Source organism: Myxine glutinosa, chromosome 3, assembly GCF_964187855.1.
Source record: "Myxine glutinosa chromosome 3, kmMyxGlut1.1, whole genome shotgun sequence".
Taxonomy (NCBI): Eukaryota; Metazoa; Chordata; class Myxini; order Myxiniformes; family Myxinidae; genus Myxine; species Myxine glutinosa.
Genome location: NC_136263.1, coordinates 64,104,764 through 64,119,939, shown reverse-complemented (window position 1 = coordinate 64,119,939; position 15,176 = coordinate 64,104,764). Strand labels below are relative to the sequence as shown.

The 15,176-nt window shown below is 44.8% G+C and overlaps 1 protein-coding gene across 6 annotated transcripts in view; it reads right to left on the bottom strand.

The window, feature by feature from the left end:
- LOC137423471 (tyrosinase) overlaps positions 1 to 15,176 on the bottom strand; it is a 46,471-nt gene that overhangs the window by 14,098 nt on the left and 17,197 nt on the right. For all 6 annotated transcript variants that reach the window (XM_068110674.2, XM_078774121.1, XM_078774123.1 and 3 more), the window contains 3 exons: positions 14,544 to 14,785; positions 13,912 to 14,128; positions 5,096 to 5,240 (listed from right to left, as the gene is read on the bottom strand). In XM_068110674.2, coding sequence (XP_067966775.2) covers positions 5,096 to 5,240; positions 13,912 to 14,128; positions 14,544 to 14,785 — 604 coding nt within the window. The remainder of the gene's footprint in view (positions 1 to 5,095; positions 5,241 to 13,911; positions 14,129 to 14,543; positions 14,786 to 15,176) is intronic.

The window sequence follows — 15,176 nt, the reverse complement described above, 5'->3', positions numbered from 1 at the left end:
TGGATGTAAAAAGATACAGGGCAGCCTTATCTATACAGTCTTACTTATACCCAGGACAGAACAAACAAAGACAGACTCACACGGGGATGATGACAGGAATGGCAGGAGAAGGTCCGTTCGGCTGGAAAAAGCGGCCGGTTCGGCTCGTTCAGCCGTCGAGGTTCCGTTCCAACCTCGCGCCGTTGGTTTGGAGCGAACCCGACAACCGCTGGAACCAACGTGGTTGCGTCGACGCCACGACTCTCTCTCTCTCTCTTCGTATAATACTGGGATTTCCCCTCGCAGGTAAGGCACGATCTCTTTTTGCTGCGCGCTTGTCGCCTCTGCTGGTCTCAAACCTTCTTTCTTCTTGCGCGATCCTCAAACGCATATATTAAGCGGGGTCGTGACACGCCCTCGGCCGTTTGGGTCCTGCCCCCGTGCTCTGTTGGTAGCCTTATTAGGCAATGGAGCTGAACAGCTCTGCCCTCGTGGTGAGCCACGGTCACGCCGCTTCTCGGCGACCCCGCCCTTCTTGTTCAAACAGAGCATGGAGCACACGTTCAAAATGGCGGCAAACGCCGCTTTCAAACCCAGGCCAGTTGAGAGGGCGCGCACCCCATGCTTGTCGAGCTGCTTTGCAGAGAGAGAGTTTGCTGGGGTATGGAATCATTGAAGGGGAGCTATCCTTATTTGTTAATGCAACGTGGTGTCAATCTAGTGGATACAGAGCCTTAATTAAACATAGAATAGGAAATAATTAGCAAGATGATTCTAAGATTGGCTGCGTGTTGCGATGGCCTAGGGTGCGATATTTAATAATTAATAAAAGGGGATTATATTACAAAGGGGGATATTTACAAGTGAAGGGGGGGTTCCCAAATCTGTAACAATATATATATATATATATATATATATATATACACACATATATATATATATATATATATATATATATATATATATATATATATATTATATATATACATACAGGTATTACATGTTACCTCCCCAAACCCCGGTTACGGTGCCCCTCAGAGTCTCTAGAGGGAATGCGGCAGAAAGATTTGTTATTTTGAGTGTCCTAATAAACCATGGTAAAACCACACCAATGCAATTGTGTAGAACAAAATAAGTAATTGTATTAAGAACTCTCACATACACAATAATAACACTATTAACACTATTTAACATATTAACATATTTAACACTATTAACACTAATAACACTATTTCATGTACCATTAAAATATCACTTGCATCTCATGAACAATACATATGATGGTACCATCATTCGCCAATACTATCAAAGCAATAAACTCATGGTGGAATGTAACCCCACGTGGAATGTAACATGGAGTGGAATGTAACATGTAATGTGTAATGTGGAATGTGGAATGTAACATGTGGAATGTAATGTAATATGGAGTGGAATGTAATAATCCCAAAGTCCATGCATGAATCCCCACGCTGGGTGAAGGTCAAAGTCGTGCAGAACGGCAAGAACAATAGGCAGGTATCGGCGCAGTGTAACGATCCCCCAAAACGTGAATGCATTCCACGCCTCATGTCCACCAACAATTTAGCCGATATGGAAACCAACGCTGATCAACACGAAGAGGTCGATATGTGAATTAAGCGGATATGGAAACCAACGGCGATCAACATGATGAGGTCGATATGGGAATTAAGCCAATATAGAAAACCAACGGCGATCAACACGATGTCAATATAGGAATCCCAACGACAAAATACGATGCACCAGGCGGACAGCATCCTCAAGGAAAAATGACGGATCGGCCTGTAATGGAGGCGCTTGCTTTCCCGATAACAATAGCTCACGCTTGGTACCAAAACCTGAGATGCATGTTTAATTGCAATCGCAATGTGGGACGATGTCACGGGCAATCCCTTTCACGGGAAGCCTCAATTCATCCACGACCAATATCGAGGAGGTCCGCCGGCTCACAGCCTCGATGCAACTCACAGCTGTCTTTTTTCCCTGCCGATTTCCCTCCTCTTCCGGTTTCTTTGCTGCGTTTTTCTTTTTCCTCCACAAACATTTCTTTTTACCTTTTACTAAAGTCATCTCCATTTCTCACAGAAAGCTTAACAACAATATTACCTGAAACTAAAAATCCTACAAGTATATAATAACAACAAAGGCGGAGGTAACTAATCCGCAACACAGGGTGTTCACAAGGTCACGCATCATAGGAAATTATTTAATTGATTATTTATCAAAGGAACTTAAATTATTTGATTCAACAATTAGCCCGGATATGTTGAAGAGCATTCAGAGAAACCTGCTTTTCCATTTACAAACATGTTTTGAGATTGGTGGGAGGGGTTGTGAGGTCCAGGGGGGCAAGGCGCTGCCGGTAGGGCTAAGATCATCCCCAAGAAAGACAGCCTAGCAAAGATGGGGAACACACCAAGCGAGGAGAGTGAGCCTCTCAGAAACATGGGCTGAGCTGACAAAGACCCTGAGGGAATTGGCCAAAAGGAATTCCTGGTGGCGGAATGAAACTCGCACCAGAAGCGCAGCTAACAGGCAGGCAAGCTTGGTAGGGTAAACTCACAATCAGGAAATTGAGTTGGATCGGGCATGCAGAATTATGCCCAGCTCAGGAGAAGGAAAAATACAGAGCTCCAAAAGAATGAATGAAAATGAATGAATACCTGATGTTCGATCCAGTTTTCCTTGTATTTTGTGGTCCTTCGTGTCTACTTGTGTATGAGTGCGGAGTTGTGTATTGTTCATGAGCTCAAATGGGTGCGTGGCTGTGTGCTTGTCTTGAATGGTGCGGAAGGAACATGGATGGATGAGAATGGTTGGACAAGATTGTACAAAGAGACAGGTGTGCCGGTGAAGGTCAGGGTGTGTGCTTCAAAATGGTGTGTAGTGTGATAAAGAACGGCCAGTGAATGTATGGAAATATATTTGAATGAATAAATATTGTGTCATGACACACACACACACAAAGGGTATATATGTACATATATTTCCAGCCACAGAAGTTGACAAGTATTCTTCGATCCAGCTGATGTATACAGGTGACGACTTGTAAACATTGGTGCTTGATCGATTTATATGAGAATTATGAGTCTTCCTGTGAGATGTACATGATCGGCCTCTTTGTAGCGGTTACCGCTGGGTATACACAATCGCCTTGCACCTGCCGGGGACGCAACCACGGAGCGATCGCTGTGCCGGGCTCGCCCAGACCGCCCGGAGACGCTCAGTCTCGCCTTTCCCAGGCATGTCCGGACTCGCCTTTCCCGAGCTCGCCCAGACCGCCCGGAGACGCCCAGTCTCGCCTTTCCCGGGCATGTCCAGACTTGCCTTTCCCGGGCTCGCCCAGACCGCCCAGAGACGCTCAGTCTCGCCTTTCCCGGGCATGTCCAGACTTGCCTTTCCCGGGCTCGCCCAGACCGCCCGGAGACGCTCAGTCTCGCCTTTCCCGGGCATGTCCAGACTTGCCTTTCCCGGGCTCTCCCAGACCGCCCGGAGACGCTCAGTCTCGCCTTTCCCGGGCATGTCCAGACTTGCCTTTCCCGGGCTCGCCCAGACCACCCGGAGACGCTCAGTCTCGCCTTTCCCGGGCATGTCCAGACTTGCTTTTCCCGGGCTCGCCCAGGCCGCCCGGGCACGCCCACTCTCGCCGCGTTTGATTGTATATATATACTGCTACCCGATAAACGGGCTTTACAGAGTGTGCTGGGTTCTGTACGAATAAACATGCTTTGAACTCAACCAAATGGCCTCGTTCTCTCGCCGTCCACGACTCCTAAATCTTGTTTGTTGGAGGTCAGATGAGCGTTGTACCCACGATAAATACAGAAAGTAATCACGTGAGCGTGTCGTGAGAATTTCTGTGCGATCTGCATGTTGACCTTTTGTTAGAATATAAATATATGCGGCATATCGGCGAGACAAATGATTGTGCCCTCGCCTTTGGTTCTGTGGGTGGTGGTGCATGGCCGTTCTTAGTTGGTTGAGCGATCCGTGTGGTCGATTCCGATAACGAGCGAGACTCCGACACGCTAACTAGTTCCGCGACCCTGGTGTGGCCGGCGGACTAACTTCTTAGAGAGACTGCAGCGGATGGAGTGGAGTGCGGGGTTCGAGTGGGGCTCCGAGGTGCGTTGCATCAGTTTGCATGGGTCGGAGTGGGGGACGGTGGAGGGTGCGTGGTTGACTTCGATCCAGTATTCGCGCAAGGTTTGAGAGATGCTCTGGTACAACCGAAATCTGGTACAACCTTTGTGGGTGGTGCGCAGACTGTGCTGGGAACTTGTGCTGTGTGCGTACTGAGTGTAAATGCTGAGTTTGAGAAGACTGCATGACATCACCACGCTTGGCATATATTTTTCTATTTTGACATAATGAATGGTGAAAACGTGGTGAAACAGATTGTCGGCGTTTCCAACAATTTGGTGATATTTGGTGAAATCCAAGTTTGACGTGGATTTTGTCAATCTATCTGCATTTCCGATTTCGATGGATTTCGGCTTGTCTCCTGTTGGTTGGCTTTGTTCTTAGTTTTGTTGTTGGTGGTTAAATTGGTTGGATGCCGCTGCTGATTGGCTGCAATTTTGAAGTTCTGAATTCTTGATTGAATGGAGTTCTACTCAGGCTAGTAGAATCTTTAAAACGTAAACTGTTCACCTGACGGAGGTATGCTCTGTACTGAGTGCCGTTATAGTCTTCATAATATAATGGAACCTTCTCAAAATTATGATATGGAGTGTGATATGTTGTGATCAATAAAATTTCTTTAAAATATGACAAAAATTATAAAGTTAATTTCCAAGAATATGCTGCAGCACATTGCCCACCAAAGGTGGGCTGAGAAGAGTACTCCTGCCCTCAGGGGAGGTGTCAGCAGTGCTGACAGTGGACTGTTTGGCTCATTGATTGAGTTTTACCTACAGGGTATTGCCCGACGGTCATTGCCAGTGTGTGACACTATTGACTTTGCTATTGAGTTAATCCGGTTGATTAAATTTCTCCCAAGATTCATGTTCTGTTTGAAACTATCAATAAGGCCTATCCAGATAAAGATACATTAAAAAGATGTATGTATAAGATGTATAATGATGAGTTGACAGACCTGTCTGTGAAAGTGTGATGTACGATGAAGAGTGGATCATTGGCTGAGGAACCGACACTGGACATTGACCCGTTCATAAAGATATGGACAGCATTGTGCATGGTACTGAGGTTACTGGCATGGCCATTTTGTGGATCCGCAAAACCTGTGCAAATAGAAAGTTTGTTACTCTTCAAACCAATATTCTTCACATTATATTGCTGTTTTACGTTTGAGGGTTGGCAGGATAGATTAGAGATACATGCACTTATCTGGCCTGGGCTGGAATTTAAATTCAGTTATAAAGTGTCACCCTGGTGCATTGCGTCACAAAGTGTACCATTCCTCAGGTGGAGGTTAAGCCAGGTGTCTCACCTGCCATCATTTCTTGGTGGTGGACATTAGAAATCCTGAGCAAAGATTAAGCAAGTTATCACTGACATCCTGAACAAATTACAAACTTCTGCGTACAACTGTTCCAGTGAAACATCAGGCCTGGCCAGCCAGTTCGTGAAATACTTCGTCCAAAAGTGTTCCCCATGTGTAATGAAACATCGGGATGACCATTTATAGCTGCGCCAATATTCAAACCCAGGCTAGACAGTTTAGAGGTGAGTGTGCGTACCTCTAGGCCATCCTGCCAGCTCCACCAATAAGCAACTTTGAAAATTACATAATCTGCCCCAGAATGCTCGGCGCACATGGGCAGAAGCCCAAGGAAAAATAAAGTATATAATGTGTCTGGGATAAAGATAACGAGTGTTAACTAAAATGGCCCGCATAGCTCTAAAATACAAGAAAAATACCTGAAATATACGAGAAAAAAGTTCCCGACGGACAGTAATTGTGCTGTCGTTGCTTCCAGAGGCAGTTTGGAACTCAGTAGTGCGTGTTGAAACCGAGGACAGACGACGAATTTTACGTGCTTCAGCACTCGGCGATCCCGTTCTGTGAGCTTGTGTGGCCGACCACTTCGCTGCTGAGCTGTTGTTGCTCCTAGCCGTTTCCACTTCACAATAACAACACTTACAGTTTACCGGGCAGCTCTAGCTGGGCAGAAATTTGATGAACTGACTTGTTGGAAAGGTGGAATCCTATGACGGTGCCACGTTGAAAGTCACTGAGCTCTTCAGTACGGCCCATTCTGCTTCCAATGTTTGTCTATGGGGATTGCATGGCTATGTGCTCGATTATATATACCTGTCAGTAATGGGTGTGGCTGAAATAGCCGAATCCACTAATTAGAAGGGGTGTCCGCATACTTTTGGTCATGTAGTGTATTTGGGACTTGTGCATATGCAGGGTAAGTTTTAAATGATGATATTTACTATTAGTCATGTTGGGAGGTGGGAACTACGCTAGCTATGAGGATTGTTATAAATATACTAGTGTAAAGGCCGTCCAAAATGACGGGGCCAAGAGCATCTCCCCCATCTCCCATATATATATACAGACTTGGCATTTAATATGGAATTTTTTTTTTTTCTTGACTTCGGTTTACTTTCTTAACTCAGTATATCAATCTGGTGAGTTTCTTTTACGCTTCGGTGATTTATTTGTTAAAAGAACCATGTCACTGATTGTCTGTCACAGCAAGAAGTCAACAACAGGATTATATCACAGGTGGCGTGGCAAAATGTACGGACAGGTGCATTTGATAATTGACTTCACAGTCAGGTATACAAGGGTTGTTGCGTTCTGTATTAGTGGAAAACAACTGCTGCACGTCTCCAAAAGTTATTGCCGCTTCCTCTGGAGATGGTCCGTCAACTCGACAATGCTGTTTGTCATGGAGTGGTGGCTTTACGGAATTACGGCATGAAACAGCGTGCTATTGCTCGGCAGTATGGCATCACTCAAGGTCAGGTGTCAAAGATCCTGAAACGAAATGCTCAGAGGGGTGTCCCTACTCCAATACCGAGGCCAGGATGTCCCCACAGAACCACAAGGAGGGATGATCGCCAGCTGCACCGGTTAGTCCGCAATGGCCGTACCAAGTCAGCTAATCGGCTTCGGGCTGAGTGGCAGCAACTGACAAATGTGTCTGTATCCAGAAGGCTAGTCAACCAATGACTGGTTCAAGCAGGCTATCGTGCCAGGCGTCCCCTGAGAAAACCACGCCTGACCAGACAACACCGCCAGCGCCGATTGCAGTGGGCCAGAGAGCACCGTCAATGGCAGCCAGGACACTGGAATCACGTGATCTTCAGTGACGAGTCTAGATTTCTGGTCTATCGTCAAGATGGCCGCGTCCGAGTGCGCAGACAAGTGCATGAAGCCTACAACAAAGATTGTATAGTGCCAAGAGTCCAAGCTGGAGGTGGTGGGGTGACCGTTTGGGCTGCTTTTCATGCAGGGGGAAAAACTGACCTGGTTGTTCTGAATAGAAACCTGAACCAGTTCAAGTACAGGGCCATTCTGGAAGAAACATTGCTTCCATTTGCTCGTACAGCCTTTCGAGGAAATTTTGTCTTCCAAGATGACAATGCACGGCCTCATTGTGCTCGCATGATCCAACACTTTCTTGCTGACCATGGTGTAGAGCATATGGAGTGGCCTGCCATGTCCCCGGATATGAATCCGACAGAGAACTTGTGGGCAGAATTAATGCGTCAAATCGACCACTTGGACCAGCAGCCGACCTCTGTGCGTGAATTGCAGCAGGCTATTGTCACTGCATGGCAAGCGATTCCTGTCCAAAACCTTGGCAAACTCATGAACAGCATGCCTCAACGTGTACGTGCTCTCCTGAATGCTCATGGGGGTTACACGAAGTACTGAACTGTAATTTTACTGTCCGTAATCCCAGTCGTAATTTAACTTTTGTTTAAAAATTTTTTGGCTAATGTGCAAAATAAAGACATACTTCTGCAAAACGTACAGAAGTTTAACACAGTACTGTCCATGAATTGAGTTCAATATCAGTTTACATCACTTTCAAGGATCAATTTATTTGCTTCGAAATGTCAAATGTGGTTTTTGTTTCTTTTAAAGGTCACATTAACAAAATCTAGAATAATTTCAACATAAGTCCAATGAACTTTTGGTTCTAAGTCAACTTAAAAAGTAAGTTCACCCCCACAAAAAAAATATTCCATATTAAATGCCAAGTCTGTATATACAGTCATGTGAAAAAGTAAGTACACCCCATGTAAAGTTTTGACTTTTGCAACATATTTCAACATACAGCTATTTGATCTTCATTTCAACAATATTGATAGATAAAGGTGATATAATATAACAAATATCATGAAACATTTACATTTTGTAGTCCATCGTATAATTTAAATAAACATAAATGCAAATTTTGCATGCGGAAAAAGTAAGTACACCCTTGGCTCTAATAGGTGGTATTGCCCCCTTTGGCAGAAACAACTTCAAGTAGGCGTTTCTTATAACTATCTACCAGTCTCTGACATCGACTGGGAGAACTTTTTGCCCACTCCTCAATGCAGAATTCTTTCAGCTGTGCGATGTTTGAGGGGTTTCTTGCATGCACAGCTCGTTTCAAATCCGCCCACAACATCTCGATGCGATTTAGATCCGTGGTTTGACTTGGCCATTCCAGAACCCTCCATTTCTTTCTTTTCAGCCATTCCTTGATGGATTGGGTCATTGTCATTGTCATGTTACAAGGTTCACCTTCGGTTGAGCTTCAACTTTCCGACAGATGGCCTCATATTATCCTCAAGCACCCTCTGGTACAATGAAGAATTCATAGTGGATTCTATGATGGTGAGCTGCCCAGGCCCTGATGCAGCAAAGCTGCCCCAAATCATAATATTTCCACCACCATGCTTTACAGTTGGTATCAGGTTCTTGTGGTCAAATGCTGTCTTTGGTTTTCGCTAAACATGTCTTTTGGTACTGTGACCAAATAGCTCTACCTTTGACTCATCTGTCCAGAGCACATTGTTCCAGAAGTGCTGGTCTTTGCCTAGGTGTTCATTGGCAAACTTTAGTCTTGCCCTGATATTCTTTCTGGACAGCAAAGGTTTCCTCCTGGCACACCTCCCATGTAGATCAAATTTGTGCAGCCTCTTTCTAATGGTAGACTCGTGCACTTTGACATCAACAGTGGCAAGAGCTACCTGTAGGTCCCATGATGACATTATGGGGTCCTTAGAGACTTCTTTCAACATCTTCCGGTCTGCTCTCAGGCTGAACTTGCTGGGGCGGCCTGGCCTGAACAAGTTGGCAGTTGTTTGGAATCTTCTCCACTTGTACACGATCTTCCGGACAGTCGAATGATTGATTTCAAATTGTTTGGAGATCTTTTTAAATCCCTTCCCAGACTCGTAGGCATCTATAACCTTCTTTCTGAAGGCCTCAGAGAGCTCTTTTGATCTAGGCATGGTGATGCCACACACTTCAACAACAAAGAGCAAACCAAACTAAATGTCTGAGGTTTAAATAAGACAGGTTCCTCCAAGATCCTCTCTAACGATGTTCTAATCATTTGCACCTGAGCTGGTGCACCTGATTCTAATTTTAGGTATTTGAAGTAGTGATAAATGTAGGGGTGTACTTACTTTTTCCACATGCGAAATTTGCATTTATGTTTATTTAAATTATACAATGGACTACAAAATGTAAATGTTTCATGAGATTTGTTATATTATATCACCTTTATCTATCAATATTGTTGAAATGAAGATCAAATAGCTGTATGTTGAAATATGTTGAAAAAGTCAAAATTTTACATGGGGTGTACTTACTTTTTCACGTGACTGTATACATACGAGTATATATATACATACTAGCTTGGCTCGGCTTGCTACGCTCTCCTCATCATGCGTCGTTACAGAGGAACGGGCATCTTTTAGCTGAGGATAATGACTGTACCTAAGTTGCTGTGTTGTCATGATTTACACCAATCATAACACAAACAATTATTTTGCACAAATTTATTTGTAGTGTTTATGATATTACATTTTTATAAGCAATTTAGGTTGAAGGTTTAGGTTGAAAAAAGAAAAGAAAAAAGGTCGGTGCAGAATACAGGAGGGGTAGGTGCAGATGCAGACTGGAAGTTTGGGACGATTACACGTCACCACCAAGAAATTAACAACACTTCACCACCACATAATTAAAAACACACCACCACGTAATTCAAAACACCTCACCACCACATAATTCAAAACACCTCACCACCACGTAATTAAAAACACCTCACCACCACATAATTCAAAACACCTCACCACCACGTGATTCAAAACACCTCACCACCATGTAATTCAAAACACCTCAGCACCATGTAATTCAAAACACCTCACCACCACGTGATTCAAAACACCTCACCACCATGTTATTAAAACACTCACAACCACGGAAACAAAAGTTTGAGGGACTCAACTGTTTGTGTGCTTTCCCTTCTCTTGTCTTCCGCTCCCTCTTTTTATATATTTTGTTTGTCTGGTTGATTTGTTTGTGAAGTAAATGTCAGCTCTGTGGGCAGAACGGGCCTGTACGACGGGCCTTTCCGTGTGCTGGAGACCGGGGTGAAACATTTCACCTTGGACATCGGCGGTACTCCCGACCGCGTCTCAGTAGATCGCCTCAAGCCGGCCCACCTCGACGTGGACCACCCACTGCCGGTGGCTCGGCCCCCGCGTCGGGGCCGCCCCCCTGCGGGCGGACCCCCGGCACTGCCCAGCCCCGCCGGCATGCCGCCCCCCGGTCCTGCACCCATCCCGGGTGCAGCCGGAGGCATCCCAGCTGGCATCCCTGCACCCCGCCAGTCGCCAGAGGGCGCTTCGGCCGGGTCATCCGTTTGCCCCGCAAACTGGCCCTCCAGGTGAGCGGGAATTCTGGGGGGGCGCGTGTGGCGGACACGAAAGCTCACTGGCGTGATGGCATCATTCCGCGCACCAAGTGGGCGTCGGCCACGCCCGAGGGGTAGGCGTGGCCTCGGGATATACACTGGGCTCGCAGCCCCGAGCTCCTCAGTGCTACAGTAGGGCTCTTTCAATAAAGACTCTTTTGATTTACCGCGTTGTCCGCTTCCTCCTTGGTAAGCAAGTAGCGCGCGTAGCACCGCGCTTCATATATATATATATATATATAAAATATGCTCGAAAATCACATGCCCATATCTGGAATCGAACCCAAGTCTCTGGTGAACCATACCAGTGCTACATATATATATATATATATATATATATATATATATATATATATATATATATATACAGTATATATATTTAGCGGTGAGCTTGTTTATATTGGTTCCAGGGCCACAAGGTAAATTATACTCGATTTTTGCATCTAATCCTAAAACGAGAAGCATCCGTCCATATGTGTATGTGTGTTATATCCACGGCCGATGCTAACTTGTACTAACAAACAGGAAATGATAGGTACCCACCAATTCTCATCCACGGATATTTATCATATTTCCGTGAGTCTGATTTGCATTCAGGAACAGAACAATTATGATTAACCATACGAGAAATTGCCACTCTTTCGTCTGAATGGTGAAAATTATGTTTAAAAGACAATTTCAATCACATATTTTGCATTAGCAACGAAAGGTTAAAAGTGCCCAGCGAGCAGAAACAAGTCAGTGTAACCACACACAGCACATGCGCAAAAGGCCTCATTTAGCATTCATATGTCATTTCCAAAGTCCTGTATTGAATGGGTATCGTAATATGTATTTTTCAAGCATTTAATGTACTCTTGCTTTGTGAATAAAATAGTTTGAAGTTTAAGGCAGATAAATCAGACCCCTTTCCACCATTTGAATTAATATGAAATGTCACTCTTTTTTGGCTTGTGTGGGAGTGATGTGATTGGAAATTAATATGGCTTTTTTGGGAGTGATGACATAACGAGTATCCCAATACCGGTACTGACGGTAGGTCTGTATCAATTTATGACTCTGTCACACTATATTACATCACTACACTATGCAACAACCTTCTGATAATTGATCTCACTTTTTCAGGCTGAAAAAATAGTCTGTTTAATCTCCCTATTGAAAATAAAAGCATTAAAAAAGAATAAAATTTAGGCTTAAAGCCGAGGCCACGCCAACCAATATTACAACAAGTGAATAAAAAAATGTATGCTAAATTAAAAAGGCGATGTAGGGATGACAAACTAGTCTAAAAAAGGTTCTAAACAAGATAGGGATGATGTTGGTTTAGCAGCGGTCCGCAACCTGGGGGTCGTTTGGGGTTTTCCGGGGGTCATGAAGCGGTCGTAAATAACATATCAATTTGTTGAGCCCATTTTTAGGAACCTAACAAAGGTACATACCACACACAGTATTTTGTTCTCGTATGCGCATACGTCATGACCCCCAGGTTAAGAACCGCTGGTTTAGAGAGTAGCTAACAGTATTGCCATCACATAACAATCCCTACATCACTGCCTCATTTACACTTCATCAGTTATTGCTTCAAGCTTCTACAAACACTCCACTGGTTACACCAGTACTTGATTACTCCTGTAGTGTAGGCACATACTGAGACTACAAATTAGCAGCCTCAGTACAATGTTATAATATCAGTACATGATCACCAACTTCTTATAAACTGCATGAATATCTCTAATAACAGCATTCTATAATTATCTCCATTTGTGATTGGTTACTCTAAGTTGATAAAAAAGAAAAGTAGGAAAGACAACTGAAGCTGCAAGAAGTCCCTGAAATTATATGAGCTTCTTATACTGATGCAGAAATGAAATATAGGAGCTTCTAATACTTCTAGCTAGGCCTAGCCCGAGGGCCTAGACAATAGTCTGGAGGCAGTGATGTAGGGATTGTCATGTGATGGCAATACTGTTAGCTACTCTCTAAACCAACATCATCCCTATCTTGCTTAGGGCCCTAGGGACCCTCCCCATGGACTCCATTACAGACACAGGGAAAGATAAAGAAAATAAAATGTGATTTGCGGCCGGCACTCAGCTTTGCATCCCCAAATGGCTGGTAGGACTTGCTGGTCGTCGAACCAGAGTCACCGCGCGGTAAGCGCACAAGATGGCGTGGAATCGCGCCCGTAGCCAGCCGCAGGCGTGAGGCAAGCAGGCAGGATCCTTCTTTGTTTTGATCGCGACCTCCTCCATCTCCGAAGAGCACCACCGTCAACCAACACCCCCTCCCCCAATGTTGCAAAAGTCCCAAAGCCTCGACACATCTCCTCACCAGCGCACCCGAGACGACAGCGCCCACACGAGCCGAGAGCCAGAATGAGACAGCCAGATTATGGATTCTTCCTCTTCTGGAACCTTCCAGCTCTCTGACGTCATACGACCAATCCTGACGTCCCATTACATCAGTCCATGGCCACGACCAATCGTCGTCTTCGGGGCGGGGCCTCACGGCCTTGCTTGACGCCCAATGACGAAGGTCGAGGCGTGGCCTCTCCGTCACGAGTCGTCGGGGGGTGGAGTCTAATCTCTGTTTGGGAATGTTCGGATGACGTCGGGGTTTACTTGCCGATTGGCAAATGTGCCGATTTCTGTCGGGCTTGTCTGTGTGGTTGTGGCAATGTGCCGAATGCATGGCTGGCCAAGTGAATTTTATAAGAACATTAGGGAAAAATCACAGGGTCAAATTACACACTGGGATTTATTAATCTTACGCCCTAGAACTAGTTAACACAAAAGCCACCCTCCTTATGGCAACATGCAAACGCTCTTACCCGCACAGTCGGCCTACTTATGTACTGTACATCGAAATGGGCTTTCTACACGTCACACGGTCCATGCTAAACTATACATTCCTGAATTTCCTAAGGTATTTCTTCACCTACCCCACAAACCTAACAGTGTTTTATTACATGTGAATTAAAAGAACTGCCATTAACAAAAGACTGCAATGATACCTTCGAGTAAGTTCCGGAAGCTGCCATTGGCATGCCTGTCAAATGGAAACACGTCATATTCGGGCATGTTGAGACAGTAATTTACATCCTGTGAACTCGGAAGCCGTAGGCTGTGGAACCGATCATGATTGCCAGGTCTTCGCTCCAATGGACCTTCACCTTTCCCTGCACAGAACATGCCCTGTGATGCATACTCGGCATCCCGTGTGCAAGTGATCTGGACAAACCAGTGGGTATGGGGATGAAAAGAGTCATTTTAACCTCAGCCTTCATCTGTCTGTCTGTCTGTCTGTCTGTCTGCCTCTCTCTCTCTCTCTCTCTCTCTCTTTCTTTTTCTGTCTCTCTCTCTCTCTCTCTCTCTCTCTCTCTCTCTCTCTCTCTCTCTCTCTCTCTCTCTCTTCTGTCTGCCTGTCTCATGGATACATCACATTTTAATTTTAAGCTACAGAATGATCAAAACATATAAATGAGTAACATTTGTCATAAAGAAGTTAATTAAGAAATATTACATGACATGAATACTCACCCAAGATACACAGACGTATAACACACAGAATAGTGTACTTCCTGTAAAGCATAGATCTTAATGGTGCAGGAGGCATTTATCTACTGCCCTTCATTCATCACCTCACCTGCCAAGCAGCAAAAATGGAGCCAGAGCTAATTGAACCCGATTCACTCGGTCTATAAGCTCCGAAAAGATCATCTGTGCACACTTGGCAATTTTCTGCATCTCGCCAGTCCCAGTATGGCAAGGATAAGGTCAAATCACCAGACACACGTTGCAGTGCACGTTCCCAGGATAACAAGAAAAGGCGGTGCCAAGGCAGGAAGCCTGCTCCCTCGTGAGCATAGTCAGGCCCTGTGGAATCATCTGCACATATTGGGTGAGACAGATACACAGATATTGGGTGAGAAAGAGATGTACATCATCTGTGTACACTTGGTGTTGGTCCAAACCTATGAAGGTACAAGTTCAGTGATAGAAAGTTTAATTACTCCCGCCAGGGAGTAATGCATTTGATCGTGTCCGTCCGTGTGTGTGTGTGTGTGTGTGTGTGTGTGTGTGTGTGTGTGTGTGTGTGTGTGTGTGCGTGTGCGTATGTGTGTTCATATGTTCGTGTGTTTGTGAACAAGATATCTGGAAAAGTTCTGATTATATGATGAGATTAATGATTGAGGAAATGCCCCAACAAAAAAACAATATAATACAAGGATGAAGGTAAATTCATCTGACGTCATAATTCTGATGAAGAATTCTTCAT